The sequence below is a fragment of the Theropithecus gelada genome, chromosome 16 (genome assembly GCF_003255815.1).
Source record: "Theropithecus gelada isolate Dixy chromosome 16, Tgel_1.0, whole genome shotgun sequence".
Taxonomy (NCBI): Eukaryota; Metazoa; Chordata; class Mammalia; order Primates; family Cercopithecidae; genus Theropithecus; species Theropithecus gelada.
Window position 1 is genome coordinate 29,945,777 of NC_037684.1, and position 25,272 is coordinate 29,971,048.

The 25,272-nt window shown below is 50.0% G+C and overlaps 1 protein-coding gene across 2 annotated transcripts in view; it reads left to right on the top strand.

Moving 5' to 3' along the window:
* The window catches only part of TTC25 (tetratricopeptide repeat domain 25), a 41,641-nt gene that overhangs the window by 7,747 nt on the left and 8,622 nt on the right, over positions 1-25,272 (top strand). Inside the window, exons 6-10 of one of the 2 annotated variants that reach the window (XM_025362527.1) lie at positions 1,017-1,241; positions 1,425-1,632; positions 12,342-12,428; positions 14,528-14,724; positions 20,315-20,415. In XM_025362527.1, the coding sequence (XP_025218312.1) occupies positions 1,017-1,241; positions 1,425-1,632; positions 12,342-12,428; positions 14,528-14,724; positions 20,315-20,415 (818 nt within the window). The remainder of the gene's footprint in view (positions 1-1,016; positions 1,242-1,424; positions 1,633-12,341; positions 12,429-14,527; positions 14,725-20,314; positions 20,416-25,272) is intronic. The other variant, XM_025362528.1, reaches the window with a different exon arrangement.

Below are 25,272 nucleotides of genomic sequence, written 5' to 3' on the forward strand. Positions count from 1 at the left end.
TGGCTCACTGCCACCTCCATCTCCTGGGTTAAAGCGATTCTCCTGCCTCAACCTCCCTAGTAGCTAGGATTACAGGCACCCACCACCACGCCCGGCTAATTTTTTGTATTTTTAGTAGAGATGGGGTGTCACCATGTTGGCCAGGCTGGTTTTGAACTCCTGACCTCAAGTGATTTGCCCGCCTCAGCCTCCCAAAGTGCTGGGATTACAGGTGTGAGCCACCACACCTGGCCAGTCTAGTGCTCTTTCCACCACACTGCTGCCAGTGACAGGATGAAGGACAGAGGCCTGAGATGAACGTCTCGCATTAACATGGGGATGGGAGTATTGCCATTAGCTGATAAGCCTGAGCAGGGTCACCTGTGAACCAAATGCCTCTTCTCCAGAATTGGCTTCCCAAGGTCATATGTAGGGTTCCCTGTTCCGTGACACAGGAACAGCTTCACTGCTGGCACATCTCCTTGGCAACAGGCTGAATGCCTCCTGTTCTCCAGAGGACCTGCTGCAGAGGGAAGGGGTGGCTTGAATATTACCTCAAGTGGCCTTGTAGCTTTGCTACTGGCTGTAACCTCTGGCCAGGCAGTGAGCAGGAGTTGGGCACTCCCCTTCCAGCTCCCAGCATGCACAGGCCCACTGGGCACCTGGGAAATCACTGAGCACTGGCAGCCTGGGCCAGATCATGCATTTAGACCCAGTGTTCTCTGAGGACACAGTTTGAACTGGGGAAGCCCCAAGGCTTCTCAGCGAGCCATCCACCAGCTGCCCCTTCTGGTTAGCTCCTCATATCTTGCCATAAGGTGCCCATACCATGGAACTCCCTGAAAGTGGGGCTCTGGCTGCATCCTGGCCTGGATAAACCCACTCTGCCACCATGCGCACTCACATTCCTCTCTGTTTCAACAACTCCAGGCAGAGCTCTTCACAGAGGGCCCTGCAGCAGCTACCGGGAGGCAACAGGAGGCAAACCCCTTAGAGGCCTGTTCTCCTTGGCGCCTCCTCACACCCCTTCCCCACAGACCTGATCAAAGGCACCATGAAGGGCGGCCTGACTGTGGAGGACCTCATCATGACGGGCATCAACTACCTGGATACTCACAGCAACTTCTGGAGGCAGCAAAAGCCGATCTATGCTAGGGAGCGGGACCAGAAGCTGATGCAAGAGAAATGGCTGCGGGACCACAAACGCCATCCCTCACAGACAGCCCATTACATCCTCAAGAGCCTGGAGGACATTGACATGTGTGGGTGTTGTTCTCAGAGGGTGGGGCAGGTGCCTCCAGTGCCTTATCAGGTTGGGAAGGAGCAACCAGGTGTCTGAGCCCCTGGTCTCTCTGACCTGCAGATGGTGTCTGCAGGAAGAGGAGTTACCCCGTCAGCCAAGAGGAGGCTGCCCTGGCCTCCACAGCACCCCTTTCCTTTCCCAGTGCTCACAAGCGGCAGTGCTGAAGGGAGTCTTCAGAAAGCCGAGAAAGTGCTGAAGAAGGTACTGGAATGGAATAAGGAAGAGGTACCCAACAAGGATGAACTGGTTGGAAACTTGTATAGCTGCATAGGGAATGCCCAGATTGAGCTGGGGCAGATGGCGGCAGCCCTGCAGAGCCACAGAAAGGACCTGGAGATCGCCAAGGAATAGTGAGTGCCCTAGGGGAGGCCACTGGCGTGAGCCTACAGAGAAGGACACCTGGGGCTATCTGAGGCCCTTGCCAGGGCTGCTGGTGGCTTGACTCCCATTTTCTGCTCTGCATGCCCGAGGTAGATTCTCCCGGAGGTGGGGACCACCTGCCCAGGACTGAGGGTGGGGGCACCTAGACTGTTAGCTTCTTTGCCACAAAAAGGGGAGTGGCTCAAAATTCCAAAAAGCTACCCAATGATCTGGCTCTTAGGGGTGTTTATATTCTTACATCATCTTGACAAGCACGCATGAATCCCCAGACATGCCAGATGCTGCTAGTGTGGGAACACAGTAATAACCAGATACAAGGGTCATTTTCTTGCAGATATCAAGCAAAAAGGGACATAACTAATTAATTGCAATGGTGATAAGTGCCACAGAAGAAAAGTACAGAATCCTGTGTGGTGAGAAATACATTCCAGGAGGACTTGATGACATTGGGAAACACACAGGGCCTATGGAAAGGCCCTGAGACAGGAGGGTACTTAAGGCTGGAGAGCACAGCATATTGCCAGGGAGAGTGGCCAAGAGGAGACTGAAGGAAGTGGGCAGGGGTCAGATCAAGCAGGGTCTTGTAAAACTGGTGCTGACCAAGAGCACGGGCTGTGGAGTCAGGCAGATCTAGGCTGTGGAACTTGTGCCGCACAGCCGTGGGACCTGAGACAAGTCACTTTAGCTCCCTCAGCCTCAGGGTCTCCTCTGTTAGCTGGGCACCCTGTAGGGTGGAAGGGAGGATGAAATGCAGAAGTACATGTACAGACCTTAGGACAGTACCTGGTATCCACAGTAGTAGTAATACCAGCTCTCCAGAAATGAGCTCTTCTCAAGACTTGCTGGCTTCTACCCAGAGGTTCCATTGCTTTCTCAGCATCCTGGTTCTACCCTTTGGAGTCCTTCTTTTTTTTTTTTTTTTTTTTTTTTTTGAGACTGAGTTTCACTCTTATTGCCCAGGCTGGAGTGCAATGGCACGATCTCGGCTCACCACAACCTCCGCCTTCCAGGTTCAAGCAATTCTCCTGCCTCAGCCTCCCAGGTAGCTAGGATTACAGGCATGCACCACTACGCCCAGCTAATTTTGTATTTTTAGTAGAGACAGGGTTTCTCCATGTTGAGGCTGGTCTCGAACTCCTGACCTCAGGTGATCCGCCTGCCTCAGCCTCCCAAAGTGCTGGGATTACAGGCGTGAGCCACCGCACCAGGCCTGGAGTCATTCTTGACTTCCTCCTGCCTGGTTTCTACTCATCTCACCAGTCTGAGCCTCCTTGGTCTCCCATCATCCCATTTGCCCTCAGCCGACCTGAGTCCTGCTGCTTTCCCTGCCTCTGCCGTCTCTCTCCAGCTCCTCCTGCAAATCTCCAGAGACACATGCTATGAACTCTCCCTCCCCTGCTCACAAGTGGGCCTGGGCCCCTCACTGCCTGCAGGTTAAAGGTCAAGCCCCTTTGCTTGACCCTCAGGCCCTCTCTAAACCCACCCTTGCCCTCTTATAGCAATCTTCCCTTGGGGTCAAACGTTCCTGAACATTACTGCCTCCTGCACTTTCATCTTCACTGATCCAAGCCCCACATGCTTTCCATTCCCAGTTCATTTCTCGCCTGCCTCCACTGTGCTGAGCAGGAATATCCCATATTGGCCATCCCGTATTAGAAAAAAACAGCTTTCGGGACAGACCTGTCTTTGATCCCTGGCTCTGCCACTTAGAAGCTGCGTGGATTTGATTAAGTTGCTCCTCTACTCAGTTTCCTCATCTCTAATGAAGGCATGGTAATACCAACCCACAGGGATTGTGGGGATTAGATATGATGTATACATATGGTACCTTGGATCCAGCCATCTCCAATGCACAAATGAGTTAGGAATCTTTACTTCTCACCAGACCTCTCTCCTGAGCCTCAGACCTCTGTGTCCAGCAGATTCTAAGACATTTCCATCTGGATGTCCCACAAGAATCCTAAACTTAACATGTTGAAATCAGAATCCCTTATCTTCCTCCCAAAGTTACTTCTTGAGGGTTCCCCATCTGCGAGGATAGCAGTGTTGGCCACTCAGTCCCCAAGCCAGAAGCCCGGAGGTTTCCCAGACACCTCCCTCCCCTCACTGTTTTTGCTATATTGCTCAGGTTGGTATGGATGACAGGCGTGAGCCACCGCGCCTCCCTCACTGTTCATGCCCAGCACCGGCCATGTCCTGTCCTGTCTGTGCTTTCTCTGTTTCCCTCCCACAACTCAGTCCAGACCCTCCTTACTTCTTGCCTGTTTCCTCTGACCTGGGCTTCCTACAGCTCAGCTGACCTTTCTCTGAAAAGCAACTCCTGTGGTTGGGATGAAGTTTCAATGCCCTGCTCAACACAGGTTGCCCTTCTTCACTTGACTTCTCCTGGCCTCTCTTGACCTGGCTTTCTCAAGGCCCCCAGGCATTCTGCGCCCCAGCCACTGCAGAGCTCTGTGCATATCCTCCAGACCCAGGAATGCTTTCCTTTTCCCCAGCACTTTAATTTATCAGGCTGCCTCCACCCATTCTTCAACATTTCAATAAAGGTTGAAAAGCCTGCCTCCTAGGCCAAGCTCGGTGGCTCACGCCTGTAATTCCAGCACTTTGGGAGGCCGAGGTGGGCAGATCATGAGGTCAGGAGATCGAGACCATCCTGGCTAACATGGTGAAACCTCATCTCTACTAAAAATACAAAAAAAGGCCGGGTGCGGTGGCTCAAGCCTGTAATCCCAGCACTTTGGGAGGCCGAGACGGGCGGATCACGAGGTCAGGAGATCGAGACCATCCTGGCGAACACGGTGAAACCCCATCTCTACTAAAAAATAGAAAAAAACTAGCCGGGCGAGGTGGCGGGCGCCTGTGGTCCCAGCTACTCGGGAGGCTGAGGCAGGAGAATGGCATAAGCCCGGGAGGCGGAGCTTGCAGTGAGCCGAGATCGCGCCACTGCACTCCAGCCTGGGCGACAGAGCGAGACTCCGTCTCAAAAAAAAAAAAAAAAATACAAAAAAATTAGCCGGGCGTGATGGCGGTCGCCTGTAGCCCCAGCTACTTGGGAGGCTGAGGCAGGAGAATGGTGTGAACCCAGGAGTCGGAGCTTACAGTGAGCCAAGATCGGGCCACTGCACTCCAGCCTGGGCGACAGAGTGAGACTCCATCTCAAAAAAAAAAAAAAAAAAAAAAAGCCTGCCTCTTGCCCCAGGGGGTACAAATCCTTCCCCTGGGCTCCCTCTCCACAGGTAGCCTGTCTGCCCTGTTAGACTTTGGAAGGTGCTATTCCCAGCACCTGCCACACAGTGGGCATGTAATGAATGTGTGCTAAGTGACTAAATAAGTAAACAGAGGTGTTCCTTAATTTTAGTTCAATTCCTTTTTTTTTTTTTTTTAAGATGGAGTCTTGCTCATCGCCCAGGCTGGAGTGCAGTGGCACGATCTTGGCTCACTGCAAGCTCCGCCTCCCGGGTTCACGCCATTCTCCTGTTTCAGCCTCCCGAGTAGCTGGGACTACAGGCGCCCGCCACCATGCCCTGCTAATTTTTTGTATTTTTAGCAGAGACAGGGTTTCACCGTGTTAGCCAGGATGGTCTCAATCTCCTGACCTTGTGATCCGCCCGCCTTGGCCTCCCAAAGTGCTGGGATTACAGGCGTGAGCCACTGTGCCCGGCCTTTTTTTGGAGACAGAGTTTCACTCTTCTTGCCTAGGCTGGAGTGCAATGGAGTGATCTCAGCTCACTGCAGCCTCCACCTCCCTGGTTCAAGTGATTCTCCTACCTCAGCCTCCTAAGTAGCTGGGATTATTGGCAGCCCGGCTAATTTTGTGTTTTCAGTAGAGATGGGGTTTTACCATATTGGCCAGGCTAGTCTCTAACTCCTGACCTCAGGTGATCCACCCGCCTTGGCCTCCCAAAGTGCTAGGATTACAGGTGTGAGCCACCATGCCCAGCCTATTAGTTTTTAAACATCCACTAATGGGCCTCACCCAGGCTCACTCCAGTCTTCCTTGTGAGTCCTGTGTGCTTCAGGGGCTCCCTCATTCTAATTAGCCACTTGCTGATTAGCCACTTACTAGTCTAAGTGGTTTTTTCAGTGCCCATGGCACTCATTTATTTCTCTGAATAATCTGTAAATTATTTGATCACATGCTTTATTTTTGCTATTATGATTTTTAGTATATATTGTCATAAAAAATGAACATATTACAGCTTATTCACTCATTCAACTCGCCAGAACAGAGCACCCATTCTAGAAGAGGGGATCCACTCTGATGGGCTGTGACAGCAGCAGGTGCACAGTGAGGCCCAGGGACCAAGGAGAGAGGCAGGTGGGAACTTGGCAGGGGCCTCAGGGAGGGCAGCAGGGTCAGTAAGGTGGGCAAGGGGAAGGGAGAAGGGGAGCTTGGGCAGGGCAGAAAGATGTGGCAGGGATGGAGGACTTGGAGAACCACAGGTAGGCAGGTGGGGCAGGGCTAGGGACCAGGGCCTGCAGGCAGTGGGAGGTCTGGATGCCATGCCTGGAAACCGGTTCAGCCCTCAGGCACTGAGGCCCAGAAAATAGTGGGGTTTTTGTGTGTGTTTTGTTTTGTTTTGTTTTGTTTTAGAAACAGGGTATTGCTCTGCTGCCCAGGCTAGAGTGTAGTGGTGCAATCGTATTTCACTGCAGCCTCCAACTCTTAGGCTCAGGCAATCTTCCTGCCTCACCCTGCTGAGTAGCTGGGACTACTGGCATGAGCCATTGTGCCCATGTTTTGTTTTTACGTACTATAATGTCAGACTTGCAGGCTTGAACCGGAACTGGGTGGTACTGAGAGCAAAACCTGAAAGTTGTCCCCCACAACCCACTTCCCGTCACTTCCCGGGATGATCTTGTTGGAATGTGTCCTCTGGCCCCTTTTCAATGTATTTACCTACATACTCATGTACATATGTAGGATTTTTAAAACAAAAGCAGTTCCTTGCTATTTTTTAATTTTTTTTTTTTTTTTTTTGAGACGGAGTCTCGCTCTGTCGCCCAGGCTGGAGTGCAGTGGCGGGATCTCAGCTCACTGCAAGCTCCGCCTCTCGGGTTCACGCCATTCTCCTGCCTCAGCCTCCAGAGTAGCTGGGACTACAGGCGCCCGCCACCTCGCCCGGCTAGTTTTTTGTATTTTTTAGTAGAGACGGGGTTTCACCGGGTTAGCCAGGATGGTCTCGATCTCCTGACCTTGTGATCCGCCCGTCTCGGCCTCCCAAAGTGCTGGGATTACAGGCTTGAGCCACCGCGCCCGGCCAATTTTTTTTTTTTAAAAAGAATGTGTCTTCCTCTCAAAAATAACCACAGGTCAGGCACAGTGGCTCATGCCTGTAATCCCAGCACTTTGGGATGTCACACGTGTCCGTGTGAAGAGACCACCAAACAGGCTTTGTGTGAGCAACGAGGCTGTTTATTTCACCTGGGTGCAGGCGGGCTGAGTCCAAAAAGAGTCAGCAAAGGGTGGTGGGATTATCATTAGTTCTTATAGGTTTGGGATAGGTGTATAAAATACATTCTTTTTTTTTTTTTTTTTTTTTTGAGACGGAGTCTCGCTGTGTCTCCCAGGCTGGAGTGCAGTGGCGTGATCTCCTCACTGCAAGCTCCACCTCCCGGGTTCACGCCATTCTCCCGCCTCAGCCTCCCAAGTAGCTGAGACTACAGGCGCCCGCCACCTCGCCCGGCTAGTTTTTTGTATTTTTAGTAGAGACGGGGTTTCACCATGTTAGCCAGGATAGTCTCGATCTCCTGACCTCGTGATCCACCCGCATCGGCCTCCCAAAGTGCTGGGATTACAGGCTTGAGCCACCGCACCCGGCTAAAATACATTCTTAACCATGAGGCAGAATATTACAAACTACCTTCTTAAGGGAAGGGGAGACTATATCGTATCACCTAGGGTGGGGCAGGAACAAATCACAATGGTGGAATGTCATCAGTTAAGGCTATTTTCACTTCTTTTGTGATTCTTCAGTTACTTCAGGCCATCTGGATATATACGTGCAGGTCACAGGGGATATGATGGCTTAGCTTGGGCTCAGAGGCCTGATATGCCTGTCTTCTTATATTAATAAGAAAAATAACATAAAATAGTGTTGACGTGTTGGGGCAGCAAAAATTTTGGGGGGCGTGGTATGGAGAGATAATGGGCGATGTTTCTCAGGGCTGCTTCAAGCGGGATTAGGGGCAGCATGGGAACCTAGAGTGGGAGAGATTAAGCTGAATGAATTTTGTGATAAGGGGTGATACTGTGGGGTTGTTAGAAGAAATATTTGTCATGTAGAATGATTGGTGATGGCCTGGATGCAGTTTTGTATGAATTGAAAACCTAAACAGAAGACACAAGCTCCAAATAAAAGAAGGAGAAAAATAGGTATTAAAGGACTAGTAATTGGGAGGACCCAGGACATCCAATTGGAGAGTGCCCAAGAGGGTTCAGCATAATTACTTGCTTGATGGGTGAGTTTTTGGGAAAAGACCATTAGTCCGTTTTACCTTTCCTGAAGATTGAGGATGATAAGGGGTATGAAGTTTCCACTGAATACCAAGAGCCTGAGAAACTGCTTGGGTGATTTGACTAATAAAGGCAGGCCCATTATCGGACTGTATAGAGGTGGGAAGGCCAAACTGAGGAATTATGTCTGACAAAAGGGAAGAAATGACCGCAGTGGCCTCTCAGACCCTTTGGGAAAGGCCTCTTCCCATCCAGTGAAAGGGTCTACCCAGACCAAGAGGTATTTTAGTTTCCTGACTCAAGGCATGTGAGTAAAGTCAATTTGCCAGTCCTGGTTGGGGGCAAATCCCTGAGCTTGATGTGTAGGGAAGGGAGGGGGTCTGAACAATCCCTGAGGAGTAGTAGAATAGCAGATGGAACACTGAGAAGTGATTCCCTTATGGATAGATTTCCACAATGGAAAGGAAATGAGAGGTTAGGTACCAAGAGGTGGGCTAGCAGCTTGTAACCTACATGGAAGAGGTCATGAAATGACAATAGAATAGAATGGGCCTGTGAAGCTGGAAGGAGATACTTTCCTTGGTCCAAGAACCATTTGCCTTGTTTGGGAAGAGATTGATAGGTGGAAGTTTCAGTGGGAGAGTAGGTGGGAGTGACCAATGAGAAAGAGAAAAACTGGCCATGAGGGACAGAAGTTGGAATGCTAGCTGCTTCTTTAGGTACCTTATCAGCATAAGCGTTGCCCTGAGCGATGGGATCTGATGACTTTTGGTGGCCCTTGTAGTGTATGACTCCAGCTTCTTTTGGAAGTAAAGCAGCCTTGAGAAGAGTTTTTATTAAGGAGGCATTAATGATGGAGGACTCTTGTGTAGTTAGGAAATTTCTTTCTGCCCATATAACAGCATGGTGGTGCAGGATATGGAAGGCATATTTAGAGTTAGTGTAAATGTTGACACATAGTCCCTTTGCAAGAGTGAGGGCCTGAGTTAAGGCAATGAGTTCAGCTTACTGAGAGGTAGTGGTGGGGGTGCAGAAAGTATATGTGTTAGGTGTAAGGAAGAAAATAGATTTTGGAAGTTAGGAGAACTGTAGAGAGCATAGTTTATGATTTTGAGGGCCTCTAAAAGTATTAAGGCAGTGGCAGCCACTGCACGCAGACATGAGGGCTAGGCTAAAACAGTAAGGTCAAGTTGTTTAGATAAAAAGGCTACAGGGCGCAGTCCTGGTCCTTGTGTAAGAATTCCGACTGCACAGCCCTGCACTTTGGCTGTGTGTAATGAAAAGGGTTGGGATGAGTCAGGGAGAGCTAGTGTGGGAGCAGTCTTTAAAGCTGTCTTTGAGGAACAGAAAGAGGAGTGGGGAAAGGATTTAGGATCTCTGGGGTCAGCTAGGTTTATCTATTCTATTCTAGAATAGAATAATGGGTTGTGGAGGGAGGTATTGAGGATAGGAGAGTATATGGGTTTGGCACCACAGGGTGGATAGGCAAGACAATTTGGTTGATAAAGCACAGATCCTGAACTAACCTGTAAGCCTTGTCTAACCTGTTGAACTAACCTGTAAGGTTTTTGGAGAGGTAAAACGGGGGAATTGTAAGGAGAGTTTACAGGCTTTAAAAGGCCATGCCATAACAGGAAAGTGATAACAGGCTTTAATCCTTTTAAAGCATGCTGTGGGATGGGATATTGTCATTGAGTGGGGTAAGGGTGATTAGGTTTTAACGGGATGGTAAGGGGTGCATGATCGGTTGCCAAGGAGGGAGTAGAGGTGTCCTATACTTGTGGATTAAGGTGGGGAGATAAAGGGGAGGATGTGAAGGGGGCTTTGAACTGGGGAAAAGGGCAGCAATGAGGTGTGGCTATAGCCTAGGAATAGTCAGGGAAGCAGATAATTTAGTTAAAATGTCTTGACCTAATAGGGGAGCTGGGCAGGTGGGGATAACTAAAAAGGAGTGTGTAAAAGAATGTTGTCCAAGTTGGCACCGGGGAGTTTTAAGGGGTCTAGAAGCCTGGCCGTCAGTATCCATAACAGTTATGGAGGCAAAGGAAATAGGCCCTTGAAAAGAAGGTAATGTGGAGTGGGTAGCCTCTGTATGGATTAAGAAGGGGATGGACTTACCCTCCACTGTAAGAGTTACCCGAAGCTCGGCATCCATGATGGTCCAGGGGGCCTCCGAGGTGATTGGGCAGTGTTAGTCTTTAGCTGCTAAGCTGAGGAGATCTGGGAAGGAGTCAGCCAAGGAACGTTGGGTTTGGGCTCCAGGGGCTTTAGGAGCAGTGGCAGTGTGAGTCGGACAGTCCGACCTCCAGTGGGGGCCTGCACAGACATGGCTTAGGAGGAATCCCAGGCTGTGGGCATTCTGAGGCCCAGTGGCCAGGCTTTTGGCATTTGAAGCAAGGTTCACGAGGATGTTTTGAAGGAGCCCCTAGGAGCTGTGGCTTGTATGTTCTGAAGTTCTTGTACGCTGGAGACGTGGTTGTGGGTTGTCTTACGGTGGAGGCAAGTAGCTGTAACTCAGAAATGTGTTGTTGTCTGGCTTCCTCCTCTCTATTATTGTACACCTTGAAGGCGAAGTTGATTAATTCCTGTTGCAGGGTTTGAGGGCCGGATTTCAATTTTTGAAGCTTTTTTCTAATGTCAGGAGCTGACTGGGTGATAAAATGGATATTAAGAATAAGGTGTAGGCTGGACACGGTGGCTCATGCCTGTAATCCCAGTACTTTGGGAGGCTGAGGCAGGCGGATCACGAGGTCAGGAGATCGAGACCATCCTGGCTAACACGGTGAAACCCTGTCTCTACTAAAAATACAAAAAATACAAAAAATTAGCCGGGCGTGATGGCGGGCGCCTGTAGTCCCAGCTACTCGGGAGGCTGAGGCAGGAGGATGGCGTGAACCTGGGAGGTGGAGCTTGCAGTGAGCCAAGATCGTGCCACTGCACTCCAACCTGGGCAACAGAGCAGGACTCTGTCTCAAAATAATAATAATAATAATAAGGTGGCCTTCTGGCCCCTCTGGGTCTAGGGCAGTAAAGGGTCTAAGAGTTACTGCTAAGCAGGCCATGAACTGGGCTAGGTTTTTATATTTGATGAAAAAGAGCCTAAACGCTAACTGATTTGGGAGAGGTGGGAAAAAGAAAAAGGAACATTAACCTTGACTATGCCTTTAGCTCTAGCCACCTTTTTAAGAGGAAATTGTTGGGCAGGTGGGGGAGGGCTAGTAGTGGAACGAAACTGTAAGGGGGACCAGGTGTGAGGAGGGGAGGTGATAAAAGGATTATAGGGTGGGGGAGCGGAGGCTGAGGAAAAATTGGGACCTGGCGAGGAGCAGCCTGGGGAGGAGAGGTCAGATGGGTCTGTAGAAAAGGAAGATTCAAAAGACTCAGTGACGCTTGGGGTTGGGACTGAAGGGACAGGCGGGAGGCAAAGGAGGAGGATGTGGGACAAGTCACATTGGGAACAGGGACTAGGGAGGGACCGATGTGTAAAAGAATGCCTGGACGTCAGGCACCTCAGATCGTTTGTCCATTTTTCGACAAAAATCATCCAGGTCTTGTAAAATGGAGAAATCAAAAGTGCCATTTTCTGGCTATTTAGAACCACTATGGGCAACTTTCCGCCCTCCATTCCCCCATTACAGAGTTTGTATTGGGGCCAAGCGGTGTTGCAGAAGAAAATAAGATGCTTAGGTTTTAGGTCAGGCGAGAGTTGAAGAGGTTTTAAGTTTTTAAGAACACAGGCTAAGGGAGAAGATGGGGGAATGGAGGGCGGAAAGTTGCCCATAGTGAAGGAGGTAAGTTTAAAGAGAAAGGTAGAGACACAGAGAAAGGGTGTAGGGAGCAGCCCTGGGCTGCAATGTGGGTGAGCAGCCAAAGCAAGCATCCCCGCAATTGACTTGTCACCAAGGGAATGTGGGTGAATGACCAAGGCAGGCGTCCGTGCAGTGATCAGACACCAATGGAATGTGGGTGAATAATCAATCAGGCATCCCCGCAGTGATTAAAAACCAAGGGAAGACTGTCTTCCCAAGTCCGTGCTCAGCGCCGGAGTTTTGGGTCCACGGATGAAATGTGTCTCATCCTTGCCAGGCTGGACATTGTCCCGCCAACTGAAACCCTGAGTTTCTGAGGCCAGGGTTCCTGTCTTTGCCTTCGTTCCTATTTCCACAGTGCCTAGAACAGCTGATTTTCTAGTGAATGGCTTATTTTGCTTCTTCCCTACAGTGACCTTCCTGATGCAAAATCCAGAGCCCTTGACAACATTGGCAGAGTTTTTGCCAGAGTTGGGAAATTCCAGCAAGCCATTGACACGTGAGTGACCAAGAATTGCCTCTCCCCCACCTCCATGGTTAGAACTTCTCATCCTAACATGAAAATTTGTTTCCAGTGATAAGAATCCAGCCTGGGCGGCCGGGCATGGTGGCTCAAGCCTGTAATCCCAGCACTTTGGGAGGCCCAGATGGGCGGATCACGAGGTCAGGAGATCGAGACCATCCTGGCTAACACGGTGAAACCCCGTCTCTACTAAAAAATACAAAAAACTAGCCGGGCGAGGTCGTGGGCACCTGTAGTCCCAGCTACTCTGGAGGCTGAGGCAGGAGAATGGCGTAAACCTGGGAGGCGGAGCTTGCAGTGAGCTGAGATCCAGCCACTGCACTCCAGCCTGGGCGACAAGAGCAAGACTCCGTCTCAAAAAAAAAAAAAAGAATCCAGCCTGGGCAACATAGGAAGACTCCCTCTCTACAAAAAAAAAAAAAAAAAAATTAGCCGGGCATACTGTCCTGTGCCTGTGGTCCCAGCTACTTGAGAGGCTGAGGTGGGAGGATTACATGAGCCTGGGAGGTTGAGGCTGCAGTGAGACATGATCACACTACTGCACTCCAGCCTAGACCACATGTTACCAGTGGAAGATATCCCAAGTTATTGGCAGTGAATCTGTACAGGTCTGCAGCAACCTCAATTCTTGCCTCTTCAGAAGAAAGACTTTGAATGAGGAGTGGAAGTTTATTAAAAAGCTAGGCCGGGGCCGGGCCCTGTGGCTCACGCCTGTAATCCCAGCACTTTGGGAGGCTGAGGTGGGCAGACCATGAGGTCAACAGATCGAGACCATCCTAGTCAACATGGTGAAACCCCGTCTCTACTAAAAATACAAAATTTAGCTGGGCGTGGTGGTGCTTGCCTGTAATCCCAGCTGCTCAGGAGGCTGAGGCAGGAGAATCACTTAAACCTGGGGAGGCAGAGGTTGCAGGGAGCCGAGATTGCACCATTGCACTCCAGCCTGGGTGACAGAGTGAGACTCCATCAAAAAAAAAAAAGACCGGGCGCGGTGGCTCACACCTATAATCCCAGCACTTTGGGAGGCGGAGACGGGCAGATCACGAGGTCAGGAGATCGAGACCATCCTGGCTAACACATCACCGTGCCTGGCTAATTTTTGTAATTTTTTGTAGAGATGAGGTTTTGCCATGTTGCCCAGGCTCGAACTCCTTGGCTTAAGCAGTCCACCCGCCTTGGCTTCCCAAAGTGCTGGGGTTACAGGAATGAGCCACCATACTTGATAATATTCTTAAACATTATTTGTGTTGTGTGTATGTGTGTGTGTGTTGAGATGGGGTCTTGCTCTGTCACCCAGTCTTGGAGTGAAGTGGCATAGTCTTGGCTTACTGCAACCTCCACCTCCCAGGTTCAAGTTACTCTTCTGCCTCAGCCTCCTGAGTAGTTGGGGCTACAGGCGCCTGCCACCATGCCTGGCTAATTTTTGTATTTTTAGTAGAGAGAGGGTTTTTCCATGTTGGCTAGGCTGGTTTCGATCTCCTGACCTCAGATGATCTGCCCACTTCAGCATCCCAAAGTGCTAGAGACATGAGCCACCACGCCAGCCTCAACTGTTGTATTAAATTCCACGTTCCATAGATGTTACCAAAATAGTCTCAGTAGTCTTTTTTTTTTTTTTTTTTTTTTGAGACGGAGTCTCGCTGTGTCACCCAGGCTGGAGTGCAGTGGCGCGATCTCGGCTCACTGCAAGCTCTGCCTCCCGGGTTTACGCCATTCTCCTGCCTCAGCCTCCGAGTAGCTGGGACTACAGGCGCCCGCCACCACGCCCGGCTAGTTTTTTGTATTTTTAGTAGAGACGGGGTTTCACCATGTTAGCCAGGATGGTCTCGATCTCCTCACCTCGTGATCCACCCGCCTCGGCCTCCCAAAGTGCTGGGATTACAGGGTTGAGCCACCGCGCCCGGCCTCAGTAGTCTTAAAATATCGTTATGCTTATGAACTCCACCCTTGTATCTAAAAGAACTGATATTTGGGGAACAAGTTTTATTCTGCCACCCAGCAGGAAGCCTTGGCATCCTGTGGCCTAGTGCATGGTTTTGGGGGATGAAGCTGGCCCTTGTTCTTCATGTCCCCAGGTGGGAAGAAAAGATCCCTCTGGCAAAAACCACCCTGGAGAAGACCTGGCTGTTCCATGAGATTGGCCGCTGCTACTTGGAGCTGGACCAGGCCTGGCAGGCCCAGAATTATGGCGAGAAGTCCCAGCAGTGTGCCGAGGAGGAAGGGGACATTGAGTGGCAACTGAATGCCAGTGTTCTGGTGGCCCAGGCACAAGGTATGGGCTCAGAGATGACCACCCTACCTTTCCCAGCCTTCAGGCCCAGCTCACACCAGGGCTAGGAGTCCTGTGGACTGAGTTTACCATCCCAGTGTTTTTCCTTCCCAGATTGTTCTGAGAGTGGGGATAAGCCACCCTATTTTGACCAGCACGTGGTGAGTGCCTACATTAAGCAAATCTTGGTTAGAGCTTGGGGCACCTTGAGCCTACCTCTGCCCTTGAGGAGCTCAGCTGCACACCCACACAGCATGTCGTCCTCACAACAGAGCCCATGTATTGAGCCACTTTCCTTCTGCCTTGGTACTTTTTTTTGTTTTGTTTTGGTTTGGTTTGGTTTTGAGATGGAGTTTCGCTGCTGTTGCCCAGGATGGAGTGCAGTGATGTGATCTCGGCTCACTGCAACCTCCGCCACCCAGGTTCAAGTGATTCTCCGGCCTCAGGCTCCCGAGTAGCTGGGATTACAGGCGTCTGCCACCACGCCTGGCTAATATTTTGTGTTTTTAGTAGAGACAGGGTTTCACCATGTTGGCTAGGCTGGTCTCAAACTCTTGACCTCAGGTGATCCAACTGCCTCGGCCTCCCAAAGTGCTAGGATTACAGGCGTGAGCCACCGTGCCTGGCCCTGTTTTGTTTTTTGAGACAAGTCTCGCTATGTCACCCAGGCTAGAGTGCAGTGGCTCGATCTTGGCTCACTGCAACCTTGGCCTCCTGGGTTCAAGTAATTCTCCTGCTTCAGCCTCCAGAGTAGCTGGGATTACAGGCACACACCACCACGCCTGGCTAATTTTTGTATTTTTAATAGAGATGGGGTTTCACCACGTTGGTCAGGCTGTTCTCGAACTCCTGATATCAGGTGATCCATCCGCCTCAGCTTTCCAAAGTGCTGGGATTATAGGCATGAGCCACCACACCCAGCCAGCATTCTTGTATTGAATCATTATGATGTAGGCATTATAATCATCCTCATTTTAGAGATAGGGAAACTGAGGCACAGAGAGGTTCAGTAGACTCTCCAAGCCCCATGAGGGAACCTTTTTTTTTTTTGTCGCCCAGGCTGGAGTGCAGTGGCGTGATCTTAGCTCACTGCAACCTCTGCATCCCGGCGTCAAGTGATTGTCCTGTCACATTGAGATAACTTTAAATTACATATTCAGTTAAAAATTAGGCTGGGGCCAGGCGCGGTGGCTCACGCATGTAATCCCAGCACTTTGGGAGGCCCGGCCTCAACTCTGTAAATTTTCTAAAAATCATTGAACTTTATCCTTACTAGCTGCTGAACTTTATTTATTTATTTTTTTGAGAAGGAGTCTCACTCTGTCGCCCAGACTGGAGTGCAGTGGCACGATCTTGGCTCATTGCAACCTCCGCCTCCCAGGGTCAAGTGATTTTCCTGTCACATTGAGATAACTTTAAATTACATATTCAGTTAAAAATTAGACTGGGGCCCTGTGCGGTGGCTCACACATGTAATCCCAGCACTTTGGGAGGCCAAGGCAGGTAGATCACCTGAGGTCAGGGGTTTGGTACCAGTCTGACCAACAAGATGAAACCTCATGTCTACTAAAAATATAAAAATTAGCTGGGTGTGGTGGCACACACCTGTGGTCCAAGCTACTCAGGAGGCTGAGGCAGGAGAACTGCTTGAACCCGGGAGGCAGAGGTTGCAGTGAGCCCAGATTGTGCCACTGCACTCCAGTCTGGGTGAAAGAACGAGATTCTGTCTCAAAAAAAAAAAAAAAATTATCCTGGCCACAGTGACTAACACTTGTAATCCTGGCACTTTGGGAGGCCAAGGTGGGAGGATTGGTTGAGCCCAGGAGTTTGATACCAGCCTGGGCAACATAGGGAGATCTCATCTTTATAAAAAATAAAGCAACATAAAGAGACTGCATCTCTACAAAAAATAAAAAATTAGGGCCAGGCACGGTGGCCCATGCCTGTAATCCCAGCACTTTGGGAGGCCGAGGTGGGCAGATCACAAGGTCAGGAGTTCAAGACCAGCCTGGCCAACATAGTGAAACCCCATCTCTACTAAAAATCCAAAAAATTAGCTGGGCGTGGTGGTGCATGCCTGTAATTCCAGCTACTCGGGAGGCTGAGGCAGGAGAGTTGCTTGAACCTGGGAGGCGGAGGTTGCAGTGAGCTGAGATCGCGCCACTATACTCCAGTCCAGGCGACTGTGAAAAAAAAAAAAAAAAAAATTAGCTGAGTGTGGTGGCAGGCACCTGTGATCCCAAATATTTGGGAGGCTGAGGTGGAAGGATCGCCTGAGCCCAGGTTGAGACTGCAGTGAGCTATGATCATACCACTGCATTCCAGCCTGGGATACAGAGCGAGACCCTGACCCTCACTCAAAAAAAAAAAAAAAAAAACAAAGAGAAAGAATGAAAGAATAGTCCTGAATGAGTTACGCTCTTGAATAAGCATGTGACTCCTCTGCAGACCTTTAATGTCAGAGTCCCACTGGTCTTGGAAGGAATACTGTGACTCCATATATTTTCAGAATTACATTTAAATTTTCTTTCAAGTGTAATAGCCTTCTTTTTTTTTTTCTTTTTTGAGATAGAGTCTTGCTTTATCACCCAGATTTTAGTGCAGTGTCACATCCCTGCATTCATGGCTCACTGCAGCCTCAACCTCCCAGGCTCCAGTGATTCTCTCTCCTCAGTGTCCCAAGTCGCTGGGACCACATGTGCATGTCACCATGCCTGGCAAATTTTTTTTTTTTTGGTAGAAACAGGGTCTCCCTATGTTGCCCAGGCTGTTCTGGAACTCCTGAGCTCAAGCAGTGCTCCCACCTTGGCCTCCCAAAGTGCTGGGATTACAGGTATGAGCCACTGTGTCTGGCCAAGTGTAATAGCCTTTTATTTAATTTTATTTATTTATTTTTGAGACAGAGTTTCACTCTTTCACCCAGGCTGGAGTGCAGTGGTGTAATCTCAGCTCAGTGCAACCTCCGCCTTCCAATTTCAAGTGATTCTTCTGCCTCAGCCTCCCAGATAGCTGGGATTACGTGCGTCCACCACCATGCCTGGCTAATTTTTGTATTTTTAGTAGAGATGGGCTTTCACCGTGTTGGCCAGGCTGATCTCGATCTCCTGACCTTGTGATCTGCCTGTCTCAGCCTCCCAAATTGTTGGGATTACAGGCCTGAGACACCGTAACTGGCTGTAATGGCCTTTTAAAGTCTGACTTACGAGCACAAGGGCTTATTTTCCCCATGGGTCTCAAAGCAGTGCTTAGGAGGAGGATAGATCTTGGATATACTCAATTGTAAAAGAAAGCAGTGGTTTGTGAAGACCTTGGCTAGTAAGCACTTTCTCCTTTATGAAGCTCTTGGCCAGGTAGGGAGGTTCACGCCTGTAATCCCAGCACTTTGGGAGGCCAAGGTAGAGGATTGCTTGAGGCCAGGAGTTCGAGACCAGGCTGGGCAACATGGTGAGACCCTGTCTCTATTAATTTAATTTTTTATATATATATATATATTTTGAGGCAGGGTCTCACTCTGTCACCCAGGCTGGAGTGCAGCAGTACAATCTGGGCTCACTGACCTGAAGATCCATTGACCTTCCGGGCTCAAGGGATCCTCCTATCTCAGCCTCCTGAGTAGCTGGGACTACATGCGTGCGGCCCCACACCCAGCTAATTTTGTATTTTTGGTAGAGATGGGGTCTTACTATGTTGCCCAGGCTGGTCTTGAACTCCTGGTTCAAGTGATCTGCCTGTCTTAGCCTCCCAAAGCGCTGGGATTACAGGTTTGAGCCACCGCACCTGGCCTATGTATGTGTGTATATATGTATGTATGCATTTTTAATTAATTAATTTTTTTGAGACAGTCTTACTCTGTCATCCAGGCTGGAGTGCAATGCTGCGATCTCGGCTCACTGCAACCTCTGCCTCCTGGGTTCAAGCAATTCTTGTGCCTCAGCCTCCAGAGTAGCTGGGTTTACAGTCGCCCGTCACCATGCCTGGCTAATTTTTGTATTTTTAGTAGAGACCGGGTTTCACAATGTTGGCCAGACTGGTCTCAAACTCCTCCTGATCTCAAGCAATCCGCCCACCTTTGATTTACGCTTTGGCCTCCCAAAGTGCTGGGATTACAGGTGTGAGCCACCACGCCTGGCCTGACCTATATATTTAATTTTTGAAAATGAAATGAAGCTCTGAGGACTCAAATCAGTCACTCAATCTGTTAATCATTTCAGTCCCAGCTCCAGCACTAATTGGCATGGAGAGCCCAGATGAGCCACTTTTTCTATGGGTTCAGATTGTACCTGAGTAGGGCCTGGACTTGAGACAGCTGAGGTTCCAGCAGCTGGCCTATGGATTGCATCCAGCCCTCCATGCTTTGTTTGGTCTGCATATCATTTTTGAAAAAAATGAATGACCATTTAAAAAATATGAATTTCAACCCCGTCTCTACTAAAAAAATACAAAAAACTAGCCGGGCGAGGTGGCGGGCGCCTGTAGTCCCAGCTACTCAGGAGGCTGAGGCAGGAGAATGGCGTAAACCTGGGAAGCGGAGCTTGCAGTGAGCCGAGATCCGGCCACTGTACTCCAGCCCGGGCGACAGAGCGAGACTCCGTCTCAAAAAAAAAAGAAAAAAAAAAAAGAATTTCTGACCGAGCGGTGGCTCACACCTGTAATCCCAGCACTTTGGGAGGCCAAGGCAGGCAGATCACCTGAGGTCAGGATTTGAGACCAGCTTGATCAACATGACAAAACCCCATCTCTACTGAAAAAACAAAATTAGACTGGGCGCGGTGGCTCATGCCTGTAATCCCAGCATTTTGGGAGACCAAGGCAGGAGGATCACAAGGTCAGGAGATCGAGACCATCCTGGCTAATACGGTGAAACCCCATCTCTACCAAAAATACAAAAGACTAGCCGGGCATGGTGGCAGGCGCCTATAGTCCCAGCTACTCGGGAGGCCGAAGCAGGAGAATAGTGTGAACCCGGGAGGCGGAGCTTGCAGTGAGCCGATATTGCGCCACTGCACCCTAGCCTGGGCAACAAGAGTGAAACTCTGTCTCAAAAAAAAGAAAAAAAAAATTAGCCGGGTGTGGTGGCACATGCCTGTAATCCCAGCTACTCGGGAGGCTGAGGCAGAAGAATCGCTTGAATCTGGGAGGCAGAGGTTGCAGTGAGCCGACATCGCACCATTGCACTCCAGCCTGGGCAACAAGAGTGAAACTCTGTCTCAAAAAAAAAAAAAAAACAAAAGAATTTCCTCTTCCGGAACAATCTAAAGATGGAGCAGGATGCGGTTTTCTCCTCTACTCTAGAGACACATGATGTGTGCACTAGACTGCACCACAGTCCCCTTCTCTAACCAACCCCTTTGAATGACCTGAAACCCAAGGCCCAGGTTCCTCAGCCCTGGTTCTCAGTGGTGACACAGCCCAGGAACATGGTGGAAGGGATGGTGCTGAGCAGCTCAGTGATGCTTCCCTGGGGCCTGGGATGGACTACAGCTCACACAAGCTTCTGATGGGCCCTGGCAGTGCTCGAGCAGCCAGAGGCTCCATCACGCCCCACACATAGTCACACTCTACCTGTGTTGTGCCTTCTCCCCTTGCTCTCCAGTGAAGCTGAGAGACTTCGAGTCAGCCGTGAACAATTTTGAGAAGGCCCTGGAGAGAGCGAAGCTTGTGCATAACAATGAGGCGCAGCGGGCCATCATCAGCGTGAGCCTTTCCACCCGCCGGGCTTCGGGTGTTGGGAGTGGGGTCGGGTGGTCAGGCCTTCCGTTCCCCCTCGGCCTGCTTGGGTGGCCATTCCAGAGTCGGGTTTTTTTTTTTTTTTGAGATGGAGTCTTGCTCTATTGCCCAGGTTGGAGTGTAATGGCATGATCTTGGCTCTCTGCAGCCTTCACCTCCCAAGTCCAAGCAATTCTTCTGCCTCAACCTCCCAAGTAGCTGGGATTACAGGTGCATGCCACCAGGCCCGGCTAATTTTTGTATTTTTAGTAGAGGCAGGGTTTCTCCATGTTGGCCAGGCTGGTCTCGAACTCCTGACCTCAGGTTATCCACCTGCCTCGGCCTCCCCAAAAGTGCTGGGATTACAGGCGTGAGCGACTATGCGCGGCCCCACAGCCGTTTATTATCCACCAACTGTAGGACACACTCTAGATGGGGTAATGGCTTCGAAGTGTCTGCTATTGCCATCAGTTTGTATAGTAACCCAGGACACAGTTTTATTTGAAAAACAAACAAAAATCAGAAACAAATTTATTTATTTATTTATATTTATTTACTTATTTTATTTTATTTTTTTTTTGAGACAGAGTCTCACTCTGTCGCCCAGGCTGGAGTGCAGTGGCATGATCTCGGCTCACTGCAAGCTCTGTCTCCCAGGTTCACGTCATTCTCCTGCCTCAGCCTCCCGAGTGGTTGGGACTACAGGCGCCCGCCACCATGCCTGGCTAATTTTTTGTATTTTTAGTAGAGACAGGGTTTCGCTGTGTTAGCCAGAATGGTCTTGATCTTCTGACCTCGTGATCCGCCCACCTCGGCCTCTCAAAATGCTGGGATTATAGGCGTGAGCCACCGCGCCCAGCCCAGAAACAAAAATTTTACAAAATCTATTTACCTCTGCTATGTACTCTGCATGCTGATATTTCCTATTGCATTCTGTTTTCTTATTATTTATTTATTTATTTATTTATTACTGAGACAGGGTCTCACTCCCGTTGGCCAGGTCAGAATGCAGTGGCAGTGTTATGGCTCATTGCAGCCTTGACCTTCTGGGTTCAAGTTATCCTCCTGCTTCATTTTAAAGTTTTTTTGTAGAGATGAGGTCTCACTATGTCTTGAACTCCTGAGCTCAGGCAATCCACCCTCTTCTTCAGCCTCCCAATGTGCTGGGATTACAGGTGTAAACTGTGCTTGGCCTTTTTTTTTTTTTTTTTTTTTTGAGACTGAGTCTCGCCTGCCACCCAGGCTGGAGTGCAATGGTGCGATTTCGGCTCACTGCAACCTCCGCCTCCCGGGTTCAAACGATTCACCTGCCCTCCCGAGTAGCTGGGATTATAGGCGCCCCCCGCCACCACGCCCAGCTAATTTTTGTATTTTTAGTAGGGATAGGGTTTCACCATGTTGGCCAGGCTGGTTTGGAACTCCTGACCTCAAATGATCTGTCCGCCTAGGCCTCCCAAAGTGCTGGGATTATAGGTGTGAACCACCGCGCCTGGCCATAATTTTTGTATTTTTAATAGAGATGGGGTTTAGCCATGTTGGCCAGGCTGGTCTCAAACTCCTGACCTCAGGTGATCTGCCCACCTCGGCCTTCCAAAGTGATGGGATTACTGGTGTGAACCACCATGCCCGGCCTTTTTTTTTTTTTTTTTTTTGAGACGGAGTCTCGCTCTGTCGCCCAGGCTGGAGTGCAGTGGCCGGATCTCAGCTCACTGCAAGCTCCACCTCCTGGGTTTACGCCATTCTCCTGCCTCAGCCTCCCGAGTAGCTGGGACTACAGGCGCCCGCCACCTCGCCTGGCTGGTTTTTTGTATTTTTAGTAGAGACGGGGTTTCACCGTGTTAGCCAGGATGGTCTCGATCTCCTGACCTCGTGATCCGCCCGTCTCGGCCTCCCAAAGTGCTGGGATTACAGGCTTGAGCCACCGTGCCCGGCCTTTTTTTCTTTTTTTAAATAGAGACAGGGCCAGGCATGGTGGGACCTGGCCTGGGACCCACCCGTGTTGCTGGGACTCGGTAACATAGCAAAACCCTATCTCTGAAAAACAAAAAAAGTTAGCCGGGTGTGGTGACATACGCCTATAGTTCCAGCCACTTGGAAGGCTGAGGTGGGAGGACCACTCAAGCTTGAGAAGTTGAGGCTGTAACAAGGAGTGATCTCACCCCTGCACTCCAGCCTGGTGACAGAGCAAGACCCTGTCTCTAAATAAATAAATAAGTAGAGAAGGAGTCTCAGTATATTGGCCAGGCTAGTCTCAAACTCTTGGCCTCAAATGATTCTCCTGCCTTGGCCTGCCAAAGTGCTGGGATTACAGGCATGGGCCACTGTGCCTAACCTTATTTTTTTTTAATTTTTTTTTTTTTTGAGACGGCGTCTCGCTCTGTCGCCCAGGCTGGAGTGCAGTGGCCGGATCTCAGCTCACTGCAAGCTCCGCCTTCCGGGTTTATGCCATTCTCCTGCCTCAGCCTCCCGAGTAGCTGGGACTATAGGCGCCCACCACCTCGCCCGGCTAGTTTTTTGTATTTTTTTTAGGAGAGACGGGGTTTCACCGTGTTAGCCAGGATGGTCTCGATCTCCAGACCTCGTGATCCGCCCATCTCGGCCTCCCAAAGTGCTGGGATTACAGGCTTGAGCCACCACGCCCGGCCATGCCTAACCTTATTTTCTTATTTTCTTTTTCTTTTTACTTTTATTTTTTTTAGATAGTGTCTCTCTGTCACACAGGCTTAGTGCAGTGGTGAGAGCATAGCTTACTGTAGCCTTGACCTCCTGGGCCGAGGCAATCCTCACACCTTAGCCTGCCATCTAGATGGAAATACAGATGCATGTCACCATGCTGGGGGCTAATTTTTTTATTTTTTGTAGACTCAGGGTCTTACTTTGTTAGCCAGGCTGGTCTCAAACTCTTGGACTCAAGTGATCCTCCCGCCTTGGGCTTCCAAAGTGCTGGGACTGAGCCACTGTACCCAGCCCTCATTTTCTTTCATCAGCAGTCCCCCAGCTTTTTGGCACAAGGCTCCAGTTTTGTGGAAGACAATTCTTCCATGGACTGGTAGCGGGGGAAATGGTTTCGGGATGAAACTGTTCCGCCTCAGATCATCAGACATTAGATTCTCTTTTTTTTTTTTTTTTGAGACAGAATCTCGCTCTGTCGCCGGGGCTGGAGTGCAATGGCCGGATCTCGGCTCACTGCAAGTTCCGCCTCCCGGGTTCACGCCATTCTCCTGCCTCAGCCTCCCGAGTAGCTGGGACTACAGGCCCCCGCCACCTCGCCCGGCTAGTTTTTTGTATTTTTTTAGTAGAGACGGGGTTTCACTGTGTTAGCCAGGATGGTCTCGATCTCCTGACCTTGTGATCCACCCGTCTCGGCCTCCCAAAGTGCTGGGATTACAGGCTTGAGCCACCGCGCCCGGCCAGACATTAGATTCTCATGAGCAGCGTGCATCGTAGATCCCTCACATGTGCAGTTCACAATAGGGGTCTCCCTCCTATGAGAATCTAATGCCGCCACTGATCTGACAGCGTCATGCTCACTTGCCCACCCTCCACTCACCTGCTGTGTGGCCCGGTTCCTAACAGGCCATGGACCAGTCAGTGGCCCAGGGGTTGGGGACCCCTGGTCTAAATTGACGTTAGGACTTGGAAGTTTGAAAAATACTACCTCTTCCAGGAGACAAGAAATCTAGTGTGATTTCCTCATTCTCTTGCCTAAACCCTTTATTGCTGCCTGGGTGTCTCTGTTCCTGACTTTTCCTCTCAGGGGTAGGAAGGCATTGGGTAAGCTCTCCCCTGTGGGCCTCTCCAGCCTTCCTGCTGGCCAGTCCCCAGTGTCCATCACCTTGTATTCCAGCTCCAGCCAATACCAGCTTCCTGTCTTCTTAAACAGGCTTTCTTTTTCCTTTCTTTTTCTTTCTTTCTTTCTTTCTTTTTTTTTTTTTTTTTGAGACAAGGTCTTGCTCTGTCACCCAGGCTAGAGTGCAGTGGTGTGACCACAGCTCACTGCAGCCTTAATCTCTGGGCTCAAGAGATAAGTATCTGGGACTACAGGTATGGGCCACCATGCCTGGCTGATATTTTTAAATTTTATTTTTTGTAGAGATGAGGTCTTGCTATATTGCCCAGGCTGGTCTTGAGCTCCTGAGCTCAAGCGATCCTCCTATCTCAGCCTTTTAAAGTGTTGAGTTTACAGGTGTGAGCCACCATACCCGGCCTGAACAGCTTTCTTATGCCTCATAACATATGCTGTTATCTCTGCCTGGAATATTCTAAACCTTCCCACCTCTTTCACCTGGCTAACTCCCACTCAACCTTTAGGTTTCAGGTTAGATGTCCCCTCTTCGAGGCGGCCTTCTCTGACCCCTCAGTCTGGTGAGGAGCCCTCACATCTGGCTTTCACAGCCTCGATATGTCCCCCATCAAAGTCCACATTGTGCACTTGTAATTGCCTAGACTTCCATTGCTCAAGGAGGCAGCTGCTAGCCACGTGTGGCTACTTAGAGTAAAGTTAATTAAAACTAGGCTGGGCGTGGTGGCTTATGCCTGTAATCCCAGCACTTTGGGAGCCCCAGGCGAATGGATCACTTGTCAGGAGTTTGAGACCAGCCTGGCCAACATGGTGAAACCCCATCTGTATTAAAAATACAAAAAATTGGCCGGGCGCGGTGGCTCAAGCCTGTAATCCCAGCACTTTGGGAGGCCGAGGCGGGTGGATCACGAGGTCAGGAGATCGAGACTATCCTGGCTAACATGGTGAAACCCCGTCTCTACTAAAAATACAAAAAATTAGCCGGGCACGGTGGCGGGCGCCTGTAGTCCCAGCTACTTGGGAGGCTGAGGCGGGAGAATGGC